The 20,942-nt window shown below is 35.9% G+C and overlaps 1 protein-coding gene across 1 annotated transcript in view; it reads right to left on the bottom strand.

Annotated features, from left to right (window-relative positions):
* The window catches only part of ALCAM (activated leukocyte cell adhesion molecule), a 208,301-nt gene that overhangs the window by 32,340 nt on the left and 155,019 nt on the right, over positions 1–20,942 (bottom strand). The window contains exons 4-11 of the mRNA XM_060098739.1: positions 15,565–15,629; positions 14,249–14,336; positions 13,610–13,792; positions 8,403–8,530; positions 6,799–6,931; positions 2,505–2,617; positions 301–436; positions 60–193 (exon numbers count right to left, since the gene is read on the bottom strand). Coding sequence (XP_059954722.1) covers positions 60–193; positions 301–436; positions 2,505–2,617; positions 6,799–6,931; positions 8,403–8,530; positions 13,610–13,792; positions 14,249–14,336; positions 15,565–15,629 — 980 coding nt within the window. The remainder of the gene's footprint in view (positions 1–59; positions 194–300; positions 437–2,504; positions 2,618–6,798; positions 6,932–8,402; positions 8,531–13,609; positions 13,793–14,248; positions 14,337–15,564; positions 15,630–20,942) is intronic.

Raw genomic sequence — 20,942 nt, 5'->3', positions numbered from 1 at the left:
CCTAAATAAAACCCCACATTGGACCAAGTTCAGCACATAACAAGAAGACAAATACTTGCTTGGTTTATGACGCTTCCACTGCCAGTAATTGTCCACTGTATAGCTGGCTTCGGAAAACCTTCCACGTGGCAGATTATTGTTTTAGACAGTCCACTGGGATCAGTTTTCTTTGTCATTTTGATTTGAGGTTTTCCTAAAATGTCATTACACTTAAAATAAGATGTTGAACTGAGATCATAAAAGAAAGAGATATTAAATTCTCAAAGAAAAATTTAAATTGGTGCTCACGTATTTTATTACCTTCTACAATCAGAGTCAATGACTCTCTTTTCTTTAGTCCTTCAACCTCTTGCAGAGCAGTCTCACAGACATAGTTTCCAGCATCTTGATAACGGAGACTAGAAAATGATGGGCTAGATCGAAGCCTGATGTTATCCTGATTCAATAAAAAGTTAATTATGTCACATGGCACAATTATAACTCTCCATGTATTTATTACATAATAATGAAGCCCAAAATTATACTTCTGGGTCTAATGAAAATGAAAGCTTTTTTTAGCTTCAAATTCTTTCAAAAATAGATTTCCTTTTTCCTCTGTACTTTTAGAGTTAGACATATCAGAGTTTTACTTCAGATTCTTCCATTTACTGAATTTATAATTTGGAACAAGTTCATAAACTTCTGAGACTTGGTTTCCTTATTTGTAAAATGGGGTAGTAAACTTACCATACTGAATTGCTATGAGGACTTAATTATATGCATAATATAATGTGTTTACATTAAGGAGAATTCTCAGTTGATAGTAGCTACTCCTTATAGTAAACGTAGATGAATTTGAATTGACAGATATTGGACACTTGTGCTACATAATCAATGATGGATATAAACACCTGAAAGTCATTTTATAGGAGACAGTTTTCAAGACGGGATCCATTACACAGCCATGGCAATTATGACAAAAATGATTTTAAAAGAAACCTTTAATAACAGTTTACTATCCTAATTCCTATGAACAAAGGAAATGCAACATTTAATTTTGAAAATCATTTTATATACAGAAAATAATGTTATTTACCAGAAATTGAAATGCTCCTAAGAAGACAACTAAACACAAATTATGTGGTATTTGCTCACTACGAATTTTTTTCCATTTCCATCAACTAACCAATGGCCAGGCAATATTGATCAGCACTACTGACATGAGGTATTTAATCAACAGCAGTGACTGCAGCTGATGTGGAAACTGGTTTAGCCAAGTAAACTTAGTTTCTCCAGCCCTGTAGTAAAACACACTATGAGTGTTCATATGCCTAGAACTTGTCTAGCCCTTTGACCATTAACTACTACAAATACCTCATGTTAAATATGCATTTTAACTATCTGAGTAAATTAGAAGTTGTGATGAGGTTGTGTTTAAAAGAAAATGAAGTAAGAAACTGAGCTTTAAGAGTAAGATAACAAGTAACAGAGGATCCGGCATGAAAAGAGATAAGAAAGCAATAGAAAATAATTAACATTTTCATCAAGAAGTAACTCTAGCAATAAATTTCCTGCAATTTTTTTTACAAAGATAATTCTTGCCAACCTCTATTTTAAGTGGTTTGTATGTGTTTTGTTAACACATCACTGGTTAAGTGCTTCTGTTATATGCCATGTTCTAGTAATAAATGGACTGGGTGTTCAGATACACTAGTCAAGGATTCGAGTGGAGGGAACATAGTTACAACCTTTCCCTTTGGTGATAACCTTGTCTCAAATAACCAATTACCAATTCTACTTTCTCACTCTAAAAAGATAATAGCAATGTTTGTGTCCCCAGGTAATGGCCTACATTTCAGACAATTACAAGAATATAAGTACTCAGGAAATACAGACAAAGCTCCTAGTATGTTCCAGGTGTTCTACTATGGCCCAGGGGTGAAAAGAGTTCTCTGCTTTCAAGGAGCTACTAATTCATGGAACCCACATTCAGACACTTAAGGTCAGTTTCAGCAGAAAGGCAGAAGGTTATGTGACTAGAGTGCAGTATTTATGCTGGGTAAGGCCTGAGCTCAAGTCTCCACTCTATCACCTGTGGCTCTCTGATTTCTCCTGCCTCAACTTCTTTTGAATAATGTGGGGAAATAATCATTTTCCTACATATTTCACATGGTTGCTGTAAACACACTGTTTATAATGTTGTGGATTAAAACACATTGAAAGTTGTTAATCCCTAAAGTATATAACTGTATATGTGTGTGTAACCATGTGCATGTGTGTATGTGTATAATTACTCAGTAGATACACATAATTAAATTAATGTCCCAAACTAAGTTTCAGAGCATCAATTATGGATGCCATAGTGATGCTGAGTACCTCTAAAAGTTTATTGTGGTATGATTTGTATTACATATAGAGAAACAGAGTATGAGTGTGGGTGTATAAACATATTGTATAAATATATAAGAGAAGCCTAAAAAGGAATCAGTTCAAACAGTGGAATATTACCAAGGAATATTACTTACTTTCATCCATACCACAGTTGCGTTCCTACTAGCAGATATTGTGCATGACACAGGCAGAGCATCGCCAATCTGCTTGGTCACTTCCCCACTTGGGTTTAAGGACAAATCCAAATCTGTGAAGCAGAAAATATGCTTGAAATGCAACTCCAGAAAGTAAGATAGTCAAAATATTTTTTGAGAAAAAAATAGATGAAAGAAAAAAGAATCCTTCTAACTGCACTTGAAATTCAGAAGTGATTTATGTGACTGAAATAACTGAACTGTAGCATAATCAGTCTAGTTTTTCAAGCCAGCTTTGAGATCAGTTTGGACACGTGAATGGTCAATCTAATTGATTATGCATTTATTTGCAGTTAACATGATTGATGTTTTGATTGCATGTAAGTGTTCACCTGGGGTCTATCACCTTAAGAAAAAAATTCTTCAATCACTTCTGGAAGAAAATAAAGAAAGATGATGACTAGGTAAATATTATAAAAAGAGTTGATAAGGCACACTATGGGAAAATCAAGTATATTTAGACAGCAGGTGATAAACTAAAAAACCATTAGGTGTCCACGTGTTTCTTCAGAGAGAACTGACTATAATGGTTAGATATTTTTCAAAAATGCTATCCCATTTCTCATGCAGTTGAAATTTTAAATAAGATTTATTATTAGGTACACTGTCAGCAGATACCATTTTTTAAAAACAGAGTATAAATACATCTAAGGAAGTAAAATCTTTCAGATGGAAAGTAATTTCTATAAAAATCTTACTGTCATAGTATGATCTGTATGAGGAAAATCCAGTTCAATAGAACATTTATTATACAACTACTATGTTCCAAGCACCGACAGGAGATACTGAGATGAATAATGAGCTTACAATTTACAATTTGAGGTAGAGGTAATATGCACTCAACTATGTGATGACACTACACGGCAGCATGAAATCAGCACCTAGTGGCAAACGTGCTATAGATTAGGAGCTCAAGAAATATTTGCTGAAAAACTAGAGTAAGGGCTACAGACAGAGGTACAAGCGAAGACTTATGGGAGTGTGGAGAACAGAACCAACTTGGCTTTCAAAGCACTAATAAAGGCATTGCATGGAGGCAGTATCTGTTTGTGGCCCCTGATGGTTGAGAAGGGCTTTGATAAGCGGAGATGTTGGGAAAACTTCTGCCACATAAGCAAAGGCAAAGAGGTGAGAGAGCTTGGCAGATTTCACAGTGGTGAGTAAACTGGTATGAATGGTTATAACACATGGAAGGTAAACCTATACAAGTAATTAAGGCCAGACTAAGGACTGTGTTTGCCATACTAAGAGGTGGGACTTTATCCTATGGCAGTGGGATTTGCTATTGCATCCTGTGCTTCTCCTTGGTTTTACATGTTATAATTATAATTTATTGACTGTTTACAGCATTATTTTTAATACTTGTTTCACCTGCTAGGCTGTAAGCATCTTTGGGATAGGGACCATGACTTGAGTTGTCACTGTGTATACACAGTGTCTGTCACATTGTAGGCCCTCAAAAACTATTGTTGAATGTATGAAGGGAAGAAACAGGTTTCTCATTAATATTAAAATAGGCATTATCACATAGAAAAGTGGAGTTTCCTCAGAATATTTGGTTGAATTATGTTGAGATGAAAATTCAATTCAGGGCAAGTTAACGCTTTTCTTAGCTGGACAGTTAACTTGCCAGTGAGAAGATAAAAGAAGTGATTTTAAAGGATGATGATGGACTTTGAAAGCTTGGATGAAGAATCTATATGTGTGTGAATTGGCAGAGGACTAGTAGATGCTTCATCAGCAACTATAGATCTGTGGGCTAAAAGCCTGATGAGAGGTCTGTTCTGCTAATATGTGCAAGTACTGGTTGGTGCTTCTCTATCTACTCCCTTTAGTCATCTATGGAAAGGAAACAAATCATTTTTGAAAGCAAACAATTTAGAATAAATGTGCAAAAATAAGATTTTTATGTTTTCATTTCATGTAATTTAGAGTAAAATCTTGATTTACTTGCAATGCTATGTTAGCTTTTTTTTTTTTTTTTTTTTTTTTTTTTCGGTACGCGGGCCTCTCACTGCTGTGGCCTCTCCTGTTGCGGAGCACAGGCTCCGGACGCGCAGGCTCAGCAGCCATGGCTCACGGGCCCAGCCGCTCCGCGGCATGTGGGATCTTCCCGGACTGGGGCACGAACTCGTGTCCCCTGCATCGGCAGGCGGACTCTCAACCACTGCGCCACCAGGGAAGCTATGTTAGCTTTTTTTTAATAGATTTTATTGGAGTATAATTGCTTCACGATACTGTGTTAGTTTCTGCTGTACAACAACGTGAATCAGCCATATGCATACATATATTCTCATATCCCCTCCCTCTTGCGTCTCCCTCCCACTCTCCCTATCCCACCCCTCTAGGTCGTAGCAAAACACCGAGCTGATCTCCCTGTGCTACGCTGCTCCTTCCCACTAGCTATCTATTTTACATTTGGTAGTGTATATATGTTGATGCTACTCTCACTTCGCCCCAGCTTCCCATGTCCTACCCCCCGCCCCACATTCCTTGTCCTCAAGTCCATTTTCTATGTCTATGTCTTTATTCCTGCCCTGCCACTAGGTTCATCAGTACCCTTTTTTTTTTTTTTTTTTTTAGCTTCCATATATATATATGTTAGCGTACGGTATTTTAGCTTTTCAGAGCAACACAGACCTTAAAGCCCAGTGTTAAAGCCTACCTTCCAAAACCAAAATGTATTTAAATCCAATTAAATGCACTGAAATTCAATTAAACTGTTACATGCTTTTATTTAATTTCTTTTTTAGCGCAGCTGATCATTGAGGTATTATGTAGCTGCAGCACAGCCTTTTGCCTAAACTTTCTGCCATCTATCCTTCTCTGCCTGATACACAGGTGATATAAATGAGAGTTATCTTTCTTTAGCATCCTGAGTAGCTAGCATCTCTTAAACATAAGCAGATTGTACCATCACTAAGCACTGGAGATTATTGGTTATTGGCCCAAAGATTTCATGAACAATTATATCAGAAAGTTATTCCACAGGCAATTTTATCTGCTGGTTATATTCCCTCACTTCACTTCTTTTCCTCTACGGAACAAACTGGATAAATGTCCTCAGAGAAAAAGTAGCACAGTTGTTATCCTGAGACATCACTGCTTTCTCTCTAACTAGCCCCTGATGGCAGACACACTCAGATATGTTCAACATGAAGATGGAGCAAACAGAGAAGTAGCTTAGCTGTGAATATTTCTTAACAGTCTACTGTAACCATAGGGCTCCCCAGGGTGTGCTCCCAACATCAGACACTCAAAAGCAACCATCTGGTTACTCTATTCCCCGATGTACCTCCTTCAAACTTCTAGCTCCTATCCTATGTGTTTTCCAAGCGTTATGGGTAGAGTAATAGATTTAGAACCATTTCCTCAGAACAGTTTCTAATATCTCTTTCAATTTTGAAACAAAGAAACACTCATATTCAATGGGATTGTAGTGGATCATGTCTAGAGAAACCTTACTGTAATGGATCATGTCTAGAGGTGATGTTGGGTGCAAAGGACTTATTAGAAAATTTGGCTTATATTTCCAAGCAAGACTGACATTTGCCCAAAGCACTCTGTGTCTTCTAGTGTCACCAGGGAGCAGTTCAAATTAGTTTCCCATTTCTACAATGCACAGGGTACATCAATAATACAGACTGTCAGGAATTACAAAATGAAGAACTCAGGTGAAGTATCTGTTTTCTATGTATATTTATTTTTTTCTATCTACTGGAGTAAATATAACTTTTGGAGTATCTGGAGTATAAAAGTGGGTTAAAAGTTCTGGGTGATTTCGAAGTGGTTCTGTTTGTAGAAAATTTCTGTTGCCTGGGCTTGGGTGTTAAGAGTACTCTGTAATTAAAAAAAGATACTTAATCTACACTTTTCTTGGCCAAATGCAAACCTTGTAAACTTTGAGAATATCCATATATTTTCTTAAGATATAAAATAATTTATTTCTTTAAGATGCATGTGAATATTTTATTAATACCACAAACTGAAGACATTTAGAAAGAAGATGGAGGTTTATCACTGCCAAAAGTTGCAATTATTAGATCCATTCAAGATTTCAATATTGTAAGGCAAATCTGGACCAAAGTTGGGTTCACACTGATGCTCTTTAGTAAGTCTACTGCAACCACATTATTTAAGAAAAATACAGCTGCAATTTATTTGAAGAGATAGCAAAGGTAGACTATGAGAGGCCTTTAAAGTGAAGCTGGTAATGAAGAATAAGGTGACTTACAGTGAACTGTGATGGCTGTTGAAGCAATCATGCTTTTTTTGTCTATCAGGGAGCATTTGTAGTCTCCTGTTGCATTGCGCCTCACATCTACCAAGGTGTAAGTATTTGAACTTCGTATTCCTTCGGGCTGTCCCTTTTGATAGAGGCAAAATTTCAGATGATTACACTTGGTAGCTACAATAAGAACAGTTATATTTCTTGATTAAAATTACATTTTCTCAGATAAGAAAAAAAGGGAACGTATTTCTTCAATTGGACAAATGAGAGTAGAGTTTGTATTATCTGAATCCTGGAAAAATAATTGGTAATTTGGTTCTAAGGAAATTGAGAAGCTAATTTACATTGTAATGATGACATCTATTTTATTGACAGCATGGCTTGTGTTTGTTAAGGCAGATTTAAAGAAATGTCTAATATTTTATTTTTACATTTATCCCTTGCTTAATCTGACAAAAAGATTTGAGGCAGCTTAAAAGAAAACATAACATATAATCAAAATTAGGAAGGAAGGGAGGGAGGGAGGGAGGAAGGAAGAAGGGGAGGGAGGAAGAAAGAAAGAGAGGGGAAAAGAAATTTTAAAAAAGAGAAAATAAAAAGAATTAATAACTAAGAATTTAAAAAATATATAGATGAATTAGGAGTATATAGTAACAAAAAAGATACTTGTTGTTAAAACTAAGACAGAAATTTGGCTCTGTCATCCCTGAAAATCAAGGTAGAAGCATAATTAGTTTCAAATTTTCATTTGTGCTTTAGACAAAAACAATGTCAGTTTATTAAGATAAACAGAATTATCTGTCAACATTTAAGTAGAAAGGAAATCACTTATACTTGTCTTCTGAGTAATATAGTGGATGATACTGTTAAACATTACTGAACAATGCAGTGGGTGACATTTGTGAACAGATCCCTGCAGTACAGAGTTGTATATGGCTTCTCCCAATGGAAGGTTAAGTCAAATGCAAACTTGGGAAGGCTGTGGGAGAGCAAGCGTCCTCAGACAGAGCTCTCTTCTAGTCTGGCTCCATAGCATCTAGAACACATCCAAATTATCCTCTAGGCATCATTTCTTTCATCTGTGATACTGATAAAAGTTGAGAAAATGGCTGTTTAAGACCACATACAATGGCAAGATACAGCCCATTGCTTTATTCTACCAAGCTAAATATAATGTGCAACAGAAGTGTCCCTATATCAGAAATTCAGGGACGTGTTCATGAATGCACTGTGTATAGATTTAGAATCCACATCAGACCATTTGCTGTCATCATTCTTCATTTTATATTTGTTTGCTTCTGAAGAGCAGATTCTTATAGTTTATTTGGATGAGACCTTGAGTTTCTACCATTACGGTTTCCTATGATCATATTTTTTCCTCTTTGTCCGTGATTTCCCTTAACACTGAATTAAAAAAAGGCAAGAGCACTGGCAGATGCCAAAAAAACTTTTAAAGGACATTCCACAGGTGTTCCTTGACTCCAAGAATAACATCCTTTCCTCACTTATGCTGCCCAAGAATATACAATTCTTAATGTCAGCCAGCTGCCAAACAACAGGACAGAATGATAGTGGTCTCGCTCAAGTAATAATTCTGAAGCACTTACTGGTAAGTAAAACAAAAACTCCTCAGGAGGAGGGTTACCATTTCCCAAGCATTTAAGAGTGATGTTGTCCCCTTCTTTGATGGCATTTTTTGATGGAAGCACTTGTATTGTCACCTGCTCTGTAGGATCTGCAAGAGTCACAGACACAAGTTAACCATTTCATCAAGTACCAAATTACTCAGTACATACAATGAAAATGACTAAATTATACACAATTTTCTCAAGAAGCTAGTAATGGTAATTGCTTAAATGTATCTTTTTATAGAAGGATTGAAGTTAATAGCTACTTGATAAGTACTAATCTTGGTTAGAGCAAACTACAAAGAGACCCTGTTACATAAAAATCAATTTCTTCTTAGCAAAATGTCTTTACCTGAGGTAGGAATGACCATAATTATTTTATGTGTAAAAGACCAGTAGGAACAATCTCTCTGTATAATCTCATTATAAGGACATATAACTATATTATATGTATCTTACAGTTTGGAAAGACTGGAGCAGCTAGCAAAGGAGCTAAAACTATTAGCCCCCCCCCCACTCTTATTACACAATTATACCTTATATTAAATAAAAAGGGATATGAGCCAAACAATGCCAGCAAGATTTTTGGCATGCCGGAGAGTAGATCTGCTTTCAAAAAGATAAATCCATGAACGGAGGGAGACCCTTAACACAATCAACAGAACTGTGAATGTACTGTAATTTTTTTCTGTTCATTGGAGCCAAGATGCAACTTTCTTTCCATTTTGGTCATTTTTATGGTGAAAATAGGGCTAAAGCATATTCTTTCGTTGAACCTACTGCTCAACAGTAGAATGCTAAAGAAATTAAAGCTGAATACACAGTGGACCATATCCAGCTAACAGGAAAGAAAAGGAGGTGGTGTTGGCAGTTATAAATGACCCACTTTCTAATGTATCCACTTGTTATGTAGCTGATGATACAATGAACAATGCATTTTGAAATCATATAATGCAAAGGTTTATTTTAGAGAACCTCTTCCACAAGGCTTGAGGCATATGTCTATATTTCCAATCCGGCAGCACTAAAAATTATCTGTGAAGTCTTATTTTGCTATTAGCTAATAAAGTGAGATGAATAAGTGGTAGATTTTGAGGCTTTTTTCTATCTCTTGCAGTCATTTACTTACCTTTCTAAGATTAAAGTGCAGGAAAAACAACCTAGAAGGATTGTTATAGATTGCTTCTCTGACTTTTCCCCATGCTTGGGCATCTCTGAATATTTGCCCAGAATGTTCTGAGGCTAAACAAAGATTGGTTTAATATACTCGTTCACTTTTCTGAATTTGCCTGAGGTAGTTCCCTGACCAGCAGTTCTCAGTTAAGTCAGAAAGTAAATAAAGTTTGTCTTCCACTGGCCTTCCATTTCTAGGCCTCCCTCACTCGTTTGCATGGCCCTTCTCTGCCTAGCTTGGTCTGCAGGACATCAATGCAGCACATCTCTGACCAAAGCTGATGCAGAATAGCTAGGAATCATAATCGGTCTGACTTCATGCTTTATTTTAAAACCCCCCTTTTCTGTGTCCCCTTTTCAATAGGCTCTGCTCTGTACTAGAGAGTTGAAGAACTACACTGAGATCAGAGGTTAATGTAACACATCTGAGTTTTAACAGTAGCCTTCTGGTTGCCCACTAATGTGCGTAAAACAAAATTAATGATCTCTTGCTCTCCCTTTGACTTTCAGTTTGACTCTATTAGTAAATCATCAGTCTGCCAGTTACTCTGGCTTTCTCCTTTGCCCTCTCTTATCCACTCAATCACCCAGTCTTAATGATTAATCCTTATAGTTTGCATCTGATTCTCCCCTTCTATTCCCACCAACACTTCTCTAGCACAGGCTCTAAATAATCTACACCTGAAACATTGCCTTCACACTTCATTTGGTCCTTCACCATGAGCCTTTCTCTTTTCTACATCTTTATATATATATTTTTTTCTCTAAATAAGTTTTTGAAGTAGTGCTTTGAATATTACAATGATATTTAAAATTCCTCACGCATTCCCAATATGTAAAAATTGAAATAAAAATTTCTTAAACTGGTATCCACAATTGCCTTGAACTTAGTTCAGGTAAGACTCTTATATCTCACTACTCCATAAATACCCCTACGTAATAATCAAAAGAGTCTACTCAATTTTTCTTTCTCCCTTCTCTCCATTTATCCTCTGTCCACTCATTTATTCACTCATTTGGCTAATATTTGTTTTGTGCAGGCACTAAGTGCAAGAGTTACAAAGTCAAAAACAGCAATTCCCTGACCTCAATGAACTTTCAGTTTATTTATGATGACACCAAACTTATCAATTAAGACTGTAACAGCACAAAAACTGCCTAAGATGCATAAGCATAGTAATCACTGGTAGCTTACAGATCCTCCAGACTGGGAAGCTTCCTGTAGGAAATGACCCTGGAGCTGGGTTTTGAAGAATAAGGAGGTGTTTGCTGGATAATAAAGGTAAGATAGTGACAGCATATGGATAGGAATGTACATAGTATTCTACAGGAGGAATCTGGAAAATAGAACAGACTACAGAAAGTAGTTAAATGATGAAGGTTGAGACACGTCAGGACCATGGCTATGGGGGACTCAAGGCATTTTGAAATTGGGAGATTAAAGATTAACCTGAGAGATCTGGGGAGTCGTTGAAGAGTTTTAATCGCAGTAGTGACATGTTCACATTTGTGTTTTAGAAAGATATTTCTGGCAGGAGCTTGCAGGGCAGTTTGGCGTGAACAGACAGGAATACTATTTTGGAAGTTGTTACAAAAATACCAGCAATGAGGAATGGTGGCATAATCTTAGGCAGTGTCAGAAGGCAGAATCAGACACATACAAAGATGAAAGAGCTAGATCCTGTAAAACTTCTGACTGGATTCTATAAAAATTACTGACTGGGGGGCTTCCCTGGTGGCGCAGTGGTTGACAGTCCACCTGCCGATGCAGGGGATGCAGGTTCGTGCCCCAGTCTGGGAAGATCCCACATGCCGCGGAGCGGCTAGGCCCGTGAGCCATGGCCGCTGAGCCTGTGCTCCATAACAGGAGAGGCCACAACAGTGAGAGGCCCACGTACTGCAAAAAACCCCACAAAAAACAAAAACTACTGACTGGATAGGGTAAAGGAGTGGACCAGCGCGTCTTTCTCAGGCTTCCTCAAGATGAATGGATCAAATTTCTTTTTCTTGAATGTACTCTTCTGTACTTTCCATTTAGCTCCTCCTTCTCTTCTCTAAAGTCACCCTAGAGCAGTGGCTCTCCAGCTGTGGTCCTCAGAGATTAGCATTAGCATCACCAAGGAACTTGTTAGAAATGCAGAGTATTGGGCCCCTCCCCACAACTACTGGATGAGAAGCTATAGAGCCAGGTCCTGTAACTTGTTTACTAACAAGTCCTCCAGGTGATTCTGATGCATATCCTGAAGTTTTGGAATCACTGTCCTTGGGCACCTGAGCTTTCAGGACTGTCCACTAAGTCCCTGTGGCACTTACCACTTGCAACTTTGCATTGACAATTTCTTTCTGATGTACATGTCTTACTTACCTATTGGAATAGTAAACCCCTTGAATGTCAGGACTATATATTAAACACTTTCGGGTCTTTGCCATGAAGCCCAGCACTGCATACATTGTGCCTTCTCAAAAGCTGTGCCCAATGCTCCCTACACAGCCAGCCACAGTAAAATCATTTCCTTCTTCCTCATCCAAAGACTTTTCTGCCCATCTATTTGCCCATGCCTGACACTCACATACATTTCTGTTCTTTCTTAAGCCAATTTCCCAATCCTTTTCACTCATCTTGATGCTCTTTCCTATCTTATACTCCTATACTTACACAAAGATAGTTTATTTCCAACTGAATATCTTTGAACAGAGTTCTGCTTCCACATACAGAAATAATAATTTGATTTTAGATAAGCTGTACGTGATGAAATCCTTTCAATCCTTGCTTTTAAATCAAGTTGAAATTTATTTACAAAGTTTAAGGCAAAACAACCCATTATGGCTAGGGCATGTGGAACTTCAGTTCTGTTCTTCTATAAGGTTCTGCACTTCATGGAGCCAAAATAAAAATGTAGCTGAGATAAAACTCTTTGAAGGTTCAGTGGGCATTTCTACCCTTTCTCTCAAATAGACATAGAAGTACTAGGTTATTCTACAACACAAAGCAGTATTATGAGAATTTCTGATTCACTAAAAAGTAATAATAAAGTTTTCTTGCATCTTTCCCCAAAATATATCTCTAGTCTATGCTTATGAAGTAATAATGATTATATAGTAATAATGATGATAGTACTTAATAACGAACATTTAATGTGCTATATATTGTGCTATTTTAGATTTTTGATTTTACTTAATCTCCATAACAACACCATGAGTTAAGTATTACATTAATATTTTTCCTATTTCAAAATAGGAAAACTGAGACCTAGTGTAGTTAAGTTTCTTTTCTAGAAATACAAACTAACAGCACTGGGACTGGATTGCCAGCATCTTTGCTCTTAATCATATTATCTTGGCTCCTGTCTTACAGGAAAGAGCACAGCATTGGAGAAAAGGATTCTAATCCACTTGCAACAGCTAAGTTAGGGCAAGTCTCTAGGTCTCACTTTACTGTTAGCTAAAATAATGGACTTAGATCAGATGATCAAGAAAGTTCCTTTGTAGTCTAATATTCAAATCTATTAAGTTAACCAAAACATGTTGGAATTCAAAATCCTATTTAACCTTTATGCAATTGATCTCATTATTAAAATAAATTTCTTTATTAAAATGGAAATTCCACATCTAGAAAACCAATCAGTCATAAGCTTCTATTCATCTGTCATTCATTCAGAAAACCATCAGATGGCATTCTGAACTCCTACAAAATCCAAGGCTGTGCGTCAGGGCTGAGGACTACCAGAAGAAATCAGAGTAAGTTAGAGATCTTGTGTTTAAGAAAACTTAGTGTCTAGCGGAATACAGAAGAGATGATTATAAATAACAAAGTAGAGAGTGAAAGATATCATAGATGCATAAGCATTTATTCTATAGGTCTTGCAAAGAGGAAGAGATTATTTGGGTACCATGGAATGGGGATGGGGGTTTGGAAGCAGATTCCAAAGAGCTTTCGGATTGGGACTTAAAATAGCATTGGAATATTTTTTCTAATACATAAAAATTGCATAATTTTATATTGAGTTACTTACAGTAAATATCAAAGACTGCTTGCTCAGAGTAAACTGTTTTCTGGCCAGATGGTCCATAATATGTCACAGAGCAGGTGAATGGCATTTGAATGTCAGCCTTGGTTGTCTTGTACTCCAGGGATGAAGTCATGATATAGAGCTGAGTCACTGGGTCCATTTGCTTCTTAAAAATTATGACCACCGCTGAAGAAGATAAAGAACACTAATGGTAGGATCTTTCATCGGAAAATCACAGCCCTTAATTAACTGTCACAGCAACTTTGAGAAGTAGTTTTGTCCTTCTTACTGTATTTAACAGGAGGGAAAATTGACATGTAGTGAGGTAGATGTCTTTTCAAAAACATGAATCAGAGACATGGACAGAAATAGAATCCTGGAATTCTATCTCCCACTCACTTTAATTAACTTTTAGAACATGCCATATAGAGAAATAATTTTCTCTGCTCTTGATTCTTCTGCACAAGGTCTAAAATGATGTTTTAAAAATCCCTTCTGATTTAATGGATACTTAAAGTAACAAAGTATAGAGTCATAGATCAAAAGAGGGCAATGAATTTAGACTCAGGATAGTCTAAGGAATGCTTAGACAAGAGAAAGGCAAAACATGTCATCTGAATTTATTGCCCACTTCTTACCCACCTCCTTCAAGGGGTTGCAGAACTTTTCCATTCTTGTACCACGTGATGTTGCCATCCGGATAACTGTCTTTTGAAATGCACTCACCCAACTGCAAAATAAAGAGGAAATATTACAACCTTGGTTCCATCAGTGGTTGTCCATTTGAAAGCCCCAGACTCCTCAAGAGATGCACAGTTACTCCAACGATTTCCTGACCCATTCATTTTCCAAGCCTTGACTAAGGACTGAATGAATGCACTCTTGTATAAAAACAATGTTTTGTGCTTAAAATTATGGTCTTGCCCATTTAAAAATGTGCAATAGATGCTGCCACCATTGATAAAATCACATTCATTTAAAAGCATTACCCAATTCATTTTGACAGTATTCAGTTTTAAAATTAACTAAATAACATAACTATATTAACATTGGCTATTACCATGGTTCATAGATCTGTGTATTCAAGAATCATTAATGGTGTTAAAATGAGGCTGCCTCTCCAGCTTCATGCTACGTTTATTTCAGATGACATATACTTACCACGATCTATAATCCCCACCACTTTACTTCACATATGTTCTTAATATTTAGTGTTGTATTATGCAGTCAAATTCAATCTGATTCAAAGAATTCTGAACTTGCTTTTTCCCCCAGCCAAGGAAAATTTGGCTATTTTAGTTAGTGAAAATGAGATTATGAATCAAGTGATGTGCTCATATATGGAACTCCAGTTTTGTCGCTCCTTCAATACAGATTTCCTTCAAACCTCTGCTACTGTGATTGTTTAAATCTGATCTTATCCCTTAACTTCAAGTTTTCAATAGTTTAATTTGTCAATAAGATAGAGACCAAGCACTATACATGACAGAAGGCTTGTCATAATCCAGCTTCTCTTTAACTCTCGAGATTTATCTCTTATTGCACTCTCTTGCCCACTGGCTGAGCACCCATAATTCCAGCAACGCAAATAATGTGTTTCCCAAACATGCCATTTTCTTTAACATGGTATTATTTCATATTCTTGGAAAGCCCTTTTTACCTTTGCTCTGGAGAAAATCTACTCATGTGTCATTACTTCATTAAACATCCATTTTGTTCAAACAAGAAGACGTATGCCTTTTTTTACTCTCATCTCCCTCTCCTCCCTTCAGAAATGACCACACCTTCCTCTGTGTCTCCTCTCTACCTTGTGCAGACTTTCTGACTGGCACCTGGAACATTGTCAGCTGTCAGCTCCACTGAGCAAAGTCTATCTTATTTGTCCTGGCATCTGAGGCCAGGAGAAGGCATTCAACACTAGGCTAAGGAAAGTCAATTAATCAAAAACAAGTTCTTACCTTTTTAAGCTGCTCTGTTTCAAGAAATGGAGCTTTGCTTACAATTTCGGGTTTAGATGGTTGCTCTAAAGTTAAGTAGAGAAAGATTTTATGTGCATGTGGGAGAAGAAAATGAACATTTGTGGTTCGGTTTATAGAAAAATAATTCATTTACTCAAAGTAGAAAAATAAGCAACAAAATAAAAAATAGATTTCCCATATAATCTATAATTAAGAAATCTGGTTAATTTACCCCTTCCAAATATTTGCTTTATTATATTAAATATTATTTTCAGTGCTTATTATTCTCGTGAATAAAATATTGGTGATGTTTTCTGGATGCTTTATAAACAGTGAGTATGGGTTAGATTGTAAACAGAGGTTAATATACTAAAGAGGATATGTTATCTGCAATTGGTTACCGTGTGCACTTTCTACTTAATAATTTCCATCTCCTTAGATGAAAACCTGAGTCCACATGAATCTGAATCACAGAGGTGTTTATTTAAAATGCAGATTTCTGGGCTCTACCTGGCCAATTAAATCAGCATATCTGGGGAAAATCCTATAAACCTACTTTTTAAACAAGTTCCTTTGGGGATTCTTGGGCACAGTGGAGTTTAAGAATCACTGCTCTAAAATCATGGGAAATGCAAAGTGGCTAAGGGATGTAGAAGCCCAAGTTTCCTGTGTACCTCACACCTTATCTTTTAAATGAAGTTATATTATGAAATTATAAACGTGAGAAAATCTTTCAAGTTTGGAACCTGAGATAATGGACAGCAATGTTTTAAATATAGGAAGTTCTGTAAGCATAAATTCTAGTAGAGGCTTTGGGAAAAATTGATTACAAATTGCAGCAAGAAGGTATTATTTAAACTTATTTTATTCTTAGCTATTAGTTATCTATCATTGATGGATTTTTAAACTTTTTAATTAGCTCTAACAATTAGTCTAGAAAATGGATATTGCCTCATTGTCATTGATTTTTGTGAGTCTCATGGAGAATTATTCTATTTTCAAATAAATAGACAAAAACAACCAGCTATTCTCTCTTTCATAGTCTTATTGTCTACCATCTCTATACTTTTAATTTTGATTACCAAAGTAAACTAAATTCCTTTTGTATAATTATTACTCAATTTGGAATTCAGTTATCAGACATGTTACCTACCCAGACCATTATAGAAAACAAGGATGAAGACAAAATGTCTTTGGAACAGCAAGATGGGTATCACCAAGATTGTATGCAAAAATAATGTAAGCTTCTTCAGGTTAATATCCTGAGTTAATTTTCCCTTTGCAATTGTTTTATATTAGAAATTAGAATAATTAATAATAATAGTGAATCTGCCTATCTGTTGAGCTTACACTTTAATTATAAGAGGCCCATTTACTATTAATTCTAGAAGTATAATTCTCTTGATACAATTTTCTGAAGAGCGATTATCTATATTCTAAATGCACAGATTGGAAAGAAAATATAAGAAAGATTAAAAAAATGGAAAAAAGAAACATAGAAAAATAGAAAAGCATAACAGACAATTATATTAACACATACACATATATTAACACACATATATTAACACATACAACACATATGTATAACATATACAAGTGACACCTGGCTACCTGATTGTTAGGAATGTGACCAAAAATATTAAAAACTGACAAAATATAAAAAACTGATCCAGCAATTTCACTCCTGGCATATATTCAAAGAAAAGAAAAACTCTAATTCATAAAGATTCATGTACCCCTATGTTTTTAGCAGCATTATTTACAATACACAAGATACGGAAGAAACCTAAGTGTCCATCACACATAAAGAAGATGTTACATGTGTACACACACACACATACACACACACACACAAACCCCTAATGGAATACTAGTCAGCCATATAAAAGACTGAAATTTTGCCATTTGCAACAACATGAATGGACCTGGAGGGTATTTATGCGTAGTGAAATAAGTCTGACAGAAAAAGACAAATACTGTATGTTATCACTAATATGTGGAATATAAAAAATAAAACAAATGAATGAATATAATAAAACAGAAACACATTCACTGATATATAGAACAAACTAGTGGTTACCAGTGGGGAAAGGAAAAGGGGTAGGGACAAGATATGTGCAGAGGGTTAAGAGGTAAAAATCACCATGTATAAAATTAATAAGTAACAGGTATATATTGTGAAGCACAGGGAAATATAGCCATTATTTTGTAATAACTTTAAAAGGAGTATAATCTATAAAAATACTGAATCACTATGTTGTACACCTGAAACTAATATAATATTGTAAATCAAGTATACTTCAATTTTTAAATTTTTTTTCAATTAGAAAAAATAAATTATAAAAATCAAAACAACATAAATAGCAATTCCTGGGAAACATGTGGTAGGGGATTAAAGCCTTCTCCAATACACATCAGTAAGTCTTGGTTTTACCACTATTTTAATGTAACATCATTAATGTTCATAATTACAACTCTGAGTTATTGATAAAACCTTAAATTATGTTTAGAATTCAATGTTTTATGGCAAATGTCTAATACCTTTGAGAGAGGGCTGCATCCAAAATATTTAAACAGAACAAAAATCTTGGAGCTTGAGTAAGTGTAAGTTCTCTGGGAACTAAAATCAGTTATTCAGTGACACCTCTCTGAAAGCTCAAGAGAGGTAAGATATTAAATTAATTGTTGTGGTTGATCAAGTGTCAAGATTAACAAGAAAAAAAGAGCAAATAGTTTTTTGTTTCCTCAGTACTATCTATGCCTGGAATATATAGAGAGATTTGAAAAATCCTCCAAAAAAATTAGGCTCTTAATAGAAAACGAGGATGGGCAGTTTTGTTAAGTTATACTAATTTTTAGTTCACCAAAATCAGATACCAATTCACTTGGAACATACTTCCTCTAATGTCAAATATATTCCTCTACTTTGACTTATAAACCCCATATAACCATAAATACTGATGTGTTACAATTGTTGGTCTTTTCCACATGGCCATGTGTGCTTTGTTTACATAAGCACTTTCTAAAATTTATTCTTATTTCAATAAAATAAAACTGCAGCAAACCCAGGAAAACCTGATGAAAGTATGCTTAAAATTTAGTCCTCTTTGTACTGTTATTCACTTTTCCACTTAGAAGAGAGAGTCACAGTGGGTATTGAGAAAGTAATGGTAATACCTATCGCATTTCTCTGAGTTATTTTCTCAAATTTTGTTTCAAACCTTCTATATTAAATACATATTTTGTATGTAACTTTCTCTTATATTAGCTTGTAACAATCGACGAGTATTAGTTAGAAGACCATAAAAGAGGATGTGTACTATTTTAGCAAAATTGAATATTGATTCCAAAGTGTTTTAAAAAAACTTTATGTGAATTATGTCTTAATATGATTCAAGGATTCATAACTAAGTATAGAATTGAAAGGAAAAGTCATACCACAAATTTATTTGCATTAGTAAAATAATTTTGTCAAGAGTTTCACAGCCAGGTGAGGATGGAGTGATGAATGCAAAACTGCTCTATATCACCCAAATGCATGAGTGTTATTCTCAAAAACCTCACACAGAGGATGGCTCAATTTGATATGGGAGAGCAAGAAAAGGCAGGTGCACTGGTTACATTGAGTCAAGGGTGCTTCTCTCAGTACTTTGTCAGCAATCAACTCTTGATGTACTTTAAGTAAATCACTGTGAGCATGAAATCATAGTTTATTTTCCTTATGAGATGGGAAAAGGTATTTTTTATATTTAAAGAATCAAAATGAAATATACAGTGTAGATCTCATTTGTTAAAAAGGTATTTTCTGCTTCCTTCATTTTGAAAATATAAAAATGACCTGCAGTTGAAAGTTGAATAACTTTCACAGGGAGGGTGGGAGGAGGGATGCTCAGTTTTGATAAAACATTGAGAACAGTGTCCCAATGAAAGCTCAAATAACACTGTGATGTCAGCCATCACTAGAAGAGCTGGTTGGTCCAGGTGGAAGTCACGGGAACAGTCTTCCTTTTAATACCACACACACCAGTGCAGAAGATTAGGCTGGATTGTGGTTTTCAAATGCTTTTTTAGTACTCAAGCCCTTCTCCCTTTTTTCCCCCTGAACAAAATATCATGAAAAAACTTTGAAATATTGAGTGGGCGAATTATAGCTAATCAAGTAGAAGCAGCTCCTCACCTACCTCAGCCCTATTCATTAGCACGTCAAGAGGATCCTAGGAACTAAGTGGGAAAACCACCACCTAATCCAAAGTACTCATTTACTGATGAGGAGGGAATCGAAGCCCCTGCCCTGACTGGTGAAGTCACTTGCCCAAGGTCAGAAATTAGCAGCAGATCTAACAAAGCCAGATCTCCTGATGACCAGTTCAGTGATTTTTCCATTATGCCACTGACAGCCATTTGGCTCTCTGGGCAAGCATTCAACCTCTAAGATCTACTCTTGCTAAGGGATGGTTTTATTAACTTCAAATGTGCATTAAATGCAAACAGTTTGATTTTGATGCCATTCAACTACTAACCAACCAACCAAACAAAAATGCCTCATTAGTGGTGACAAAGCATGGGACTTACTTGGATCTGATCTGCTTTACAGGCATGATTTCTTGCATCTGAGATATAGCTTAAAACTGAATAAACAAACCAACATCAGAAGTAATAAAGTCATCAGTCATGGCCTCTAGTTTGAATAAAAACAGTTTGTGCTCATCAGGAGGACACTGCAGCAAACTGATCTGGGATTAGCTCACGTTAACCACACTCATTCTGTGGTACACAGTGCATGTTGCTAGGTGCTAGGTGACTCGACAGAAGGAAACAGAGGACTGATTGATGAGCCTAGTAACTCTTAAGTGATTGCAATATATACATGTGTAGAATGAAAGCCTCCATGTCACAGCTGCTATTTGCTTCACAAATAATGATCCAGTGTAAATTCATTATTTTTAAAAAAGCAAAGCCCTTATATGCTCTTGCAAGCTCTTTCTTTATCAGGAGCTGTGCTGTTTATTTAATTGGACTTGGAGGGTCCCACAGTTTCTAGTATAAAACCCCATTTTCAAAAGTGTGTAACTTGTCTATTTAATTTCTCTCTGGCCCAGAGCCTGGAATGCAAATTCCGTTTCTGAGAATCACTTTGTGTTCAACAACATTCAAAAGAGAAGGGGGTAGGGGGAGCTGATGGTATGCAAGGTGTGAGTTTGTTTTTATAACCATAGAAATCCTCTGTATTCCAAAACAGCTTACAAATTTTATCAAATTAGGCCAAATGAACTTTTTTGGCATTTAAAAAATTATATTCTGAAAATTGTCACAAATGTTTCTTCGAAATGGAACAACCTGAATGTTCTCAACTTTCTTTTAGACTGTCTTGATATTTG

Source organism: Mesoplodon densirostris, chromosome 5 (assembly GCF_025265405.1).
Source record: "Mesoplodon densirostris isolate mMesDen1 chromosome 5, mMesDen1 primary haplotype, whole genome shotgun sequence".
Taxonomy (NCBI): Eukaryota; Metazoa; Chordata; class Mammalia; order Artiodactyla; family Ziphiidae; genus Mesoplodon; species Mesoplodon densirostris.
The sequence above is the reverse complement of the archived record's forward strand: the minus strand, read 5'-3'. Positions and strand labels throughout refer to the sequence as shown.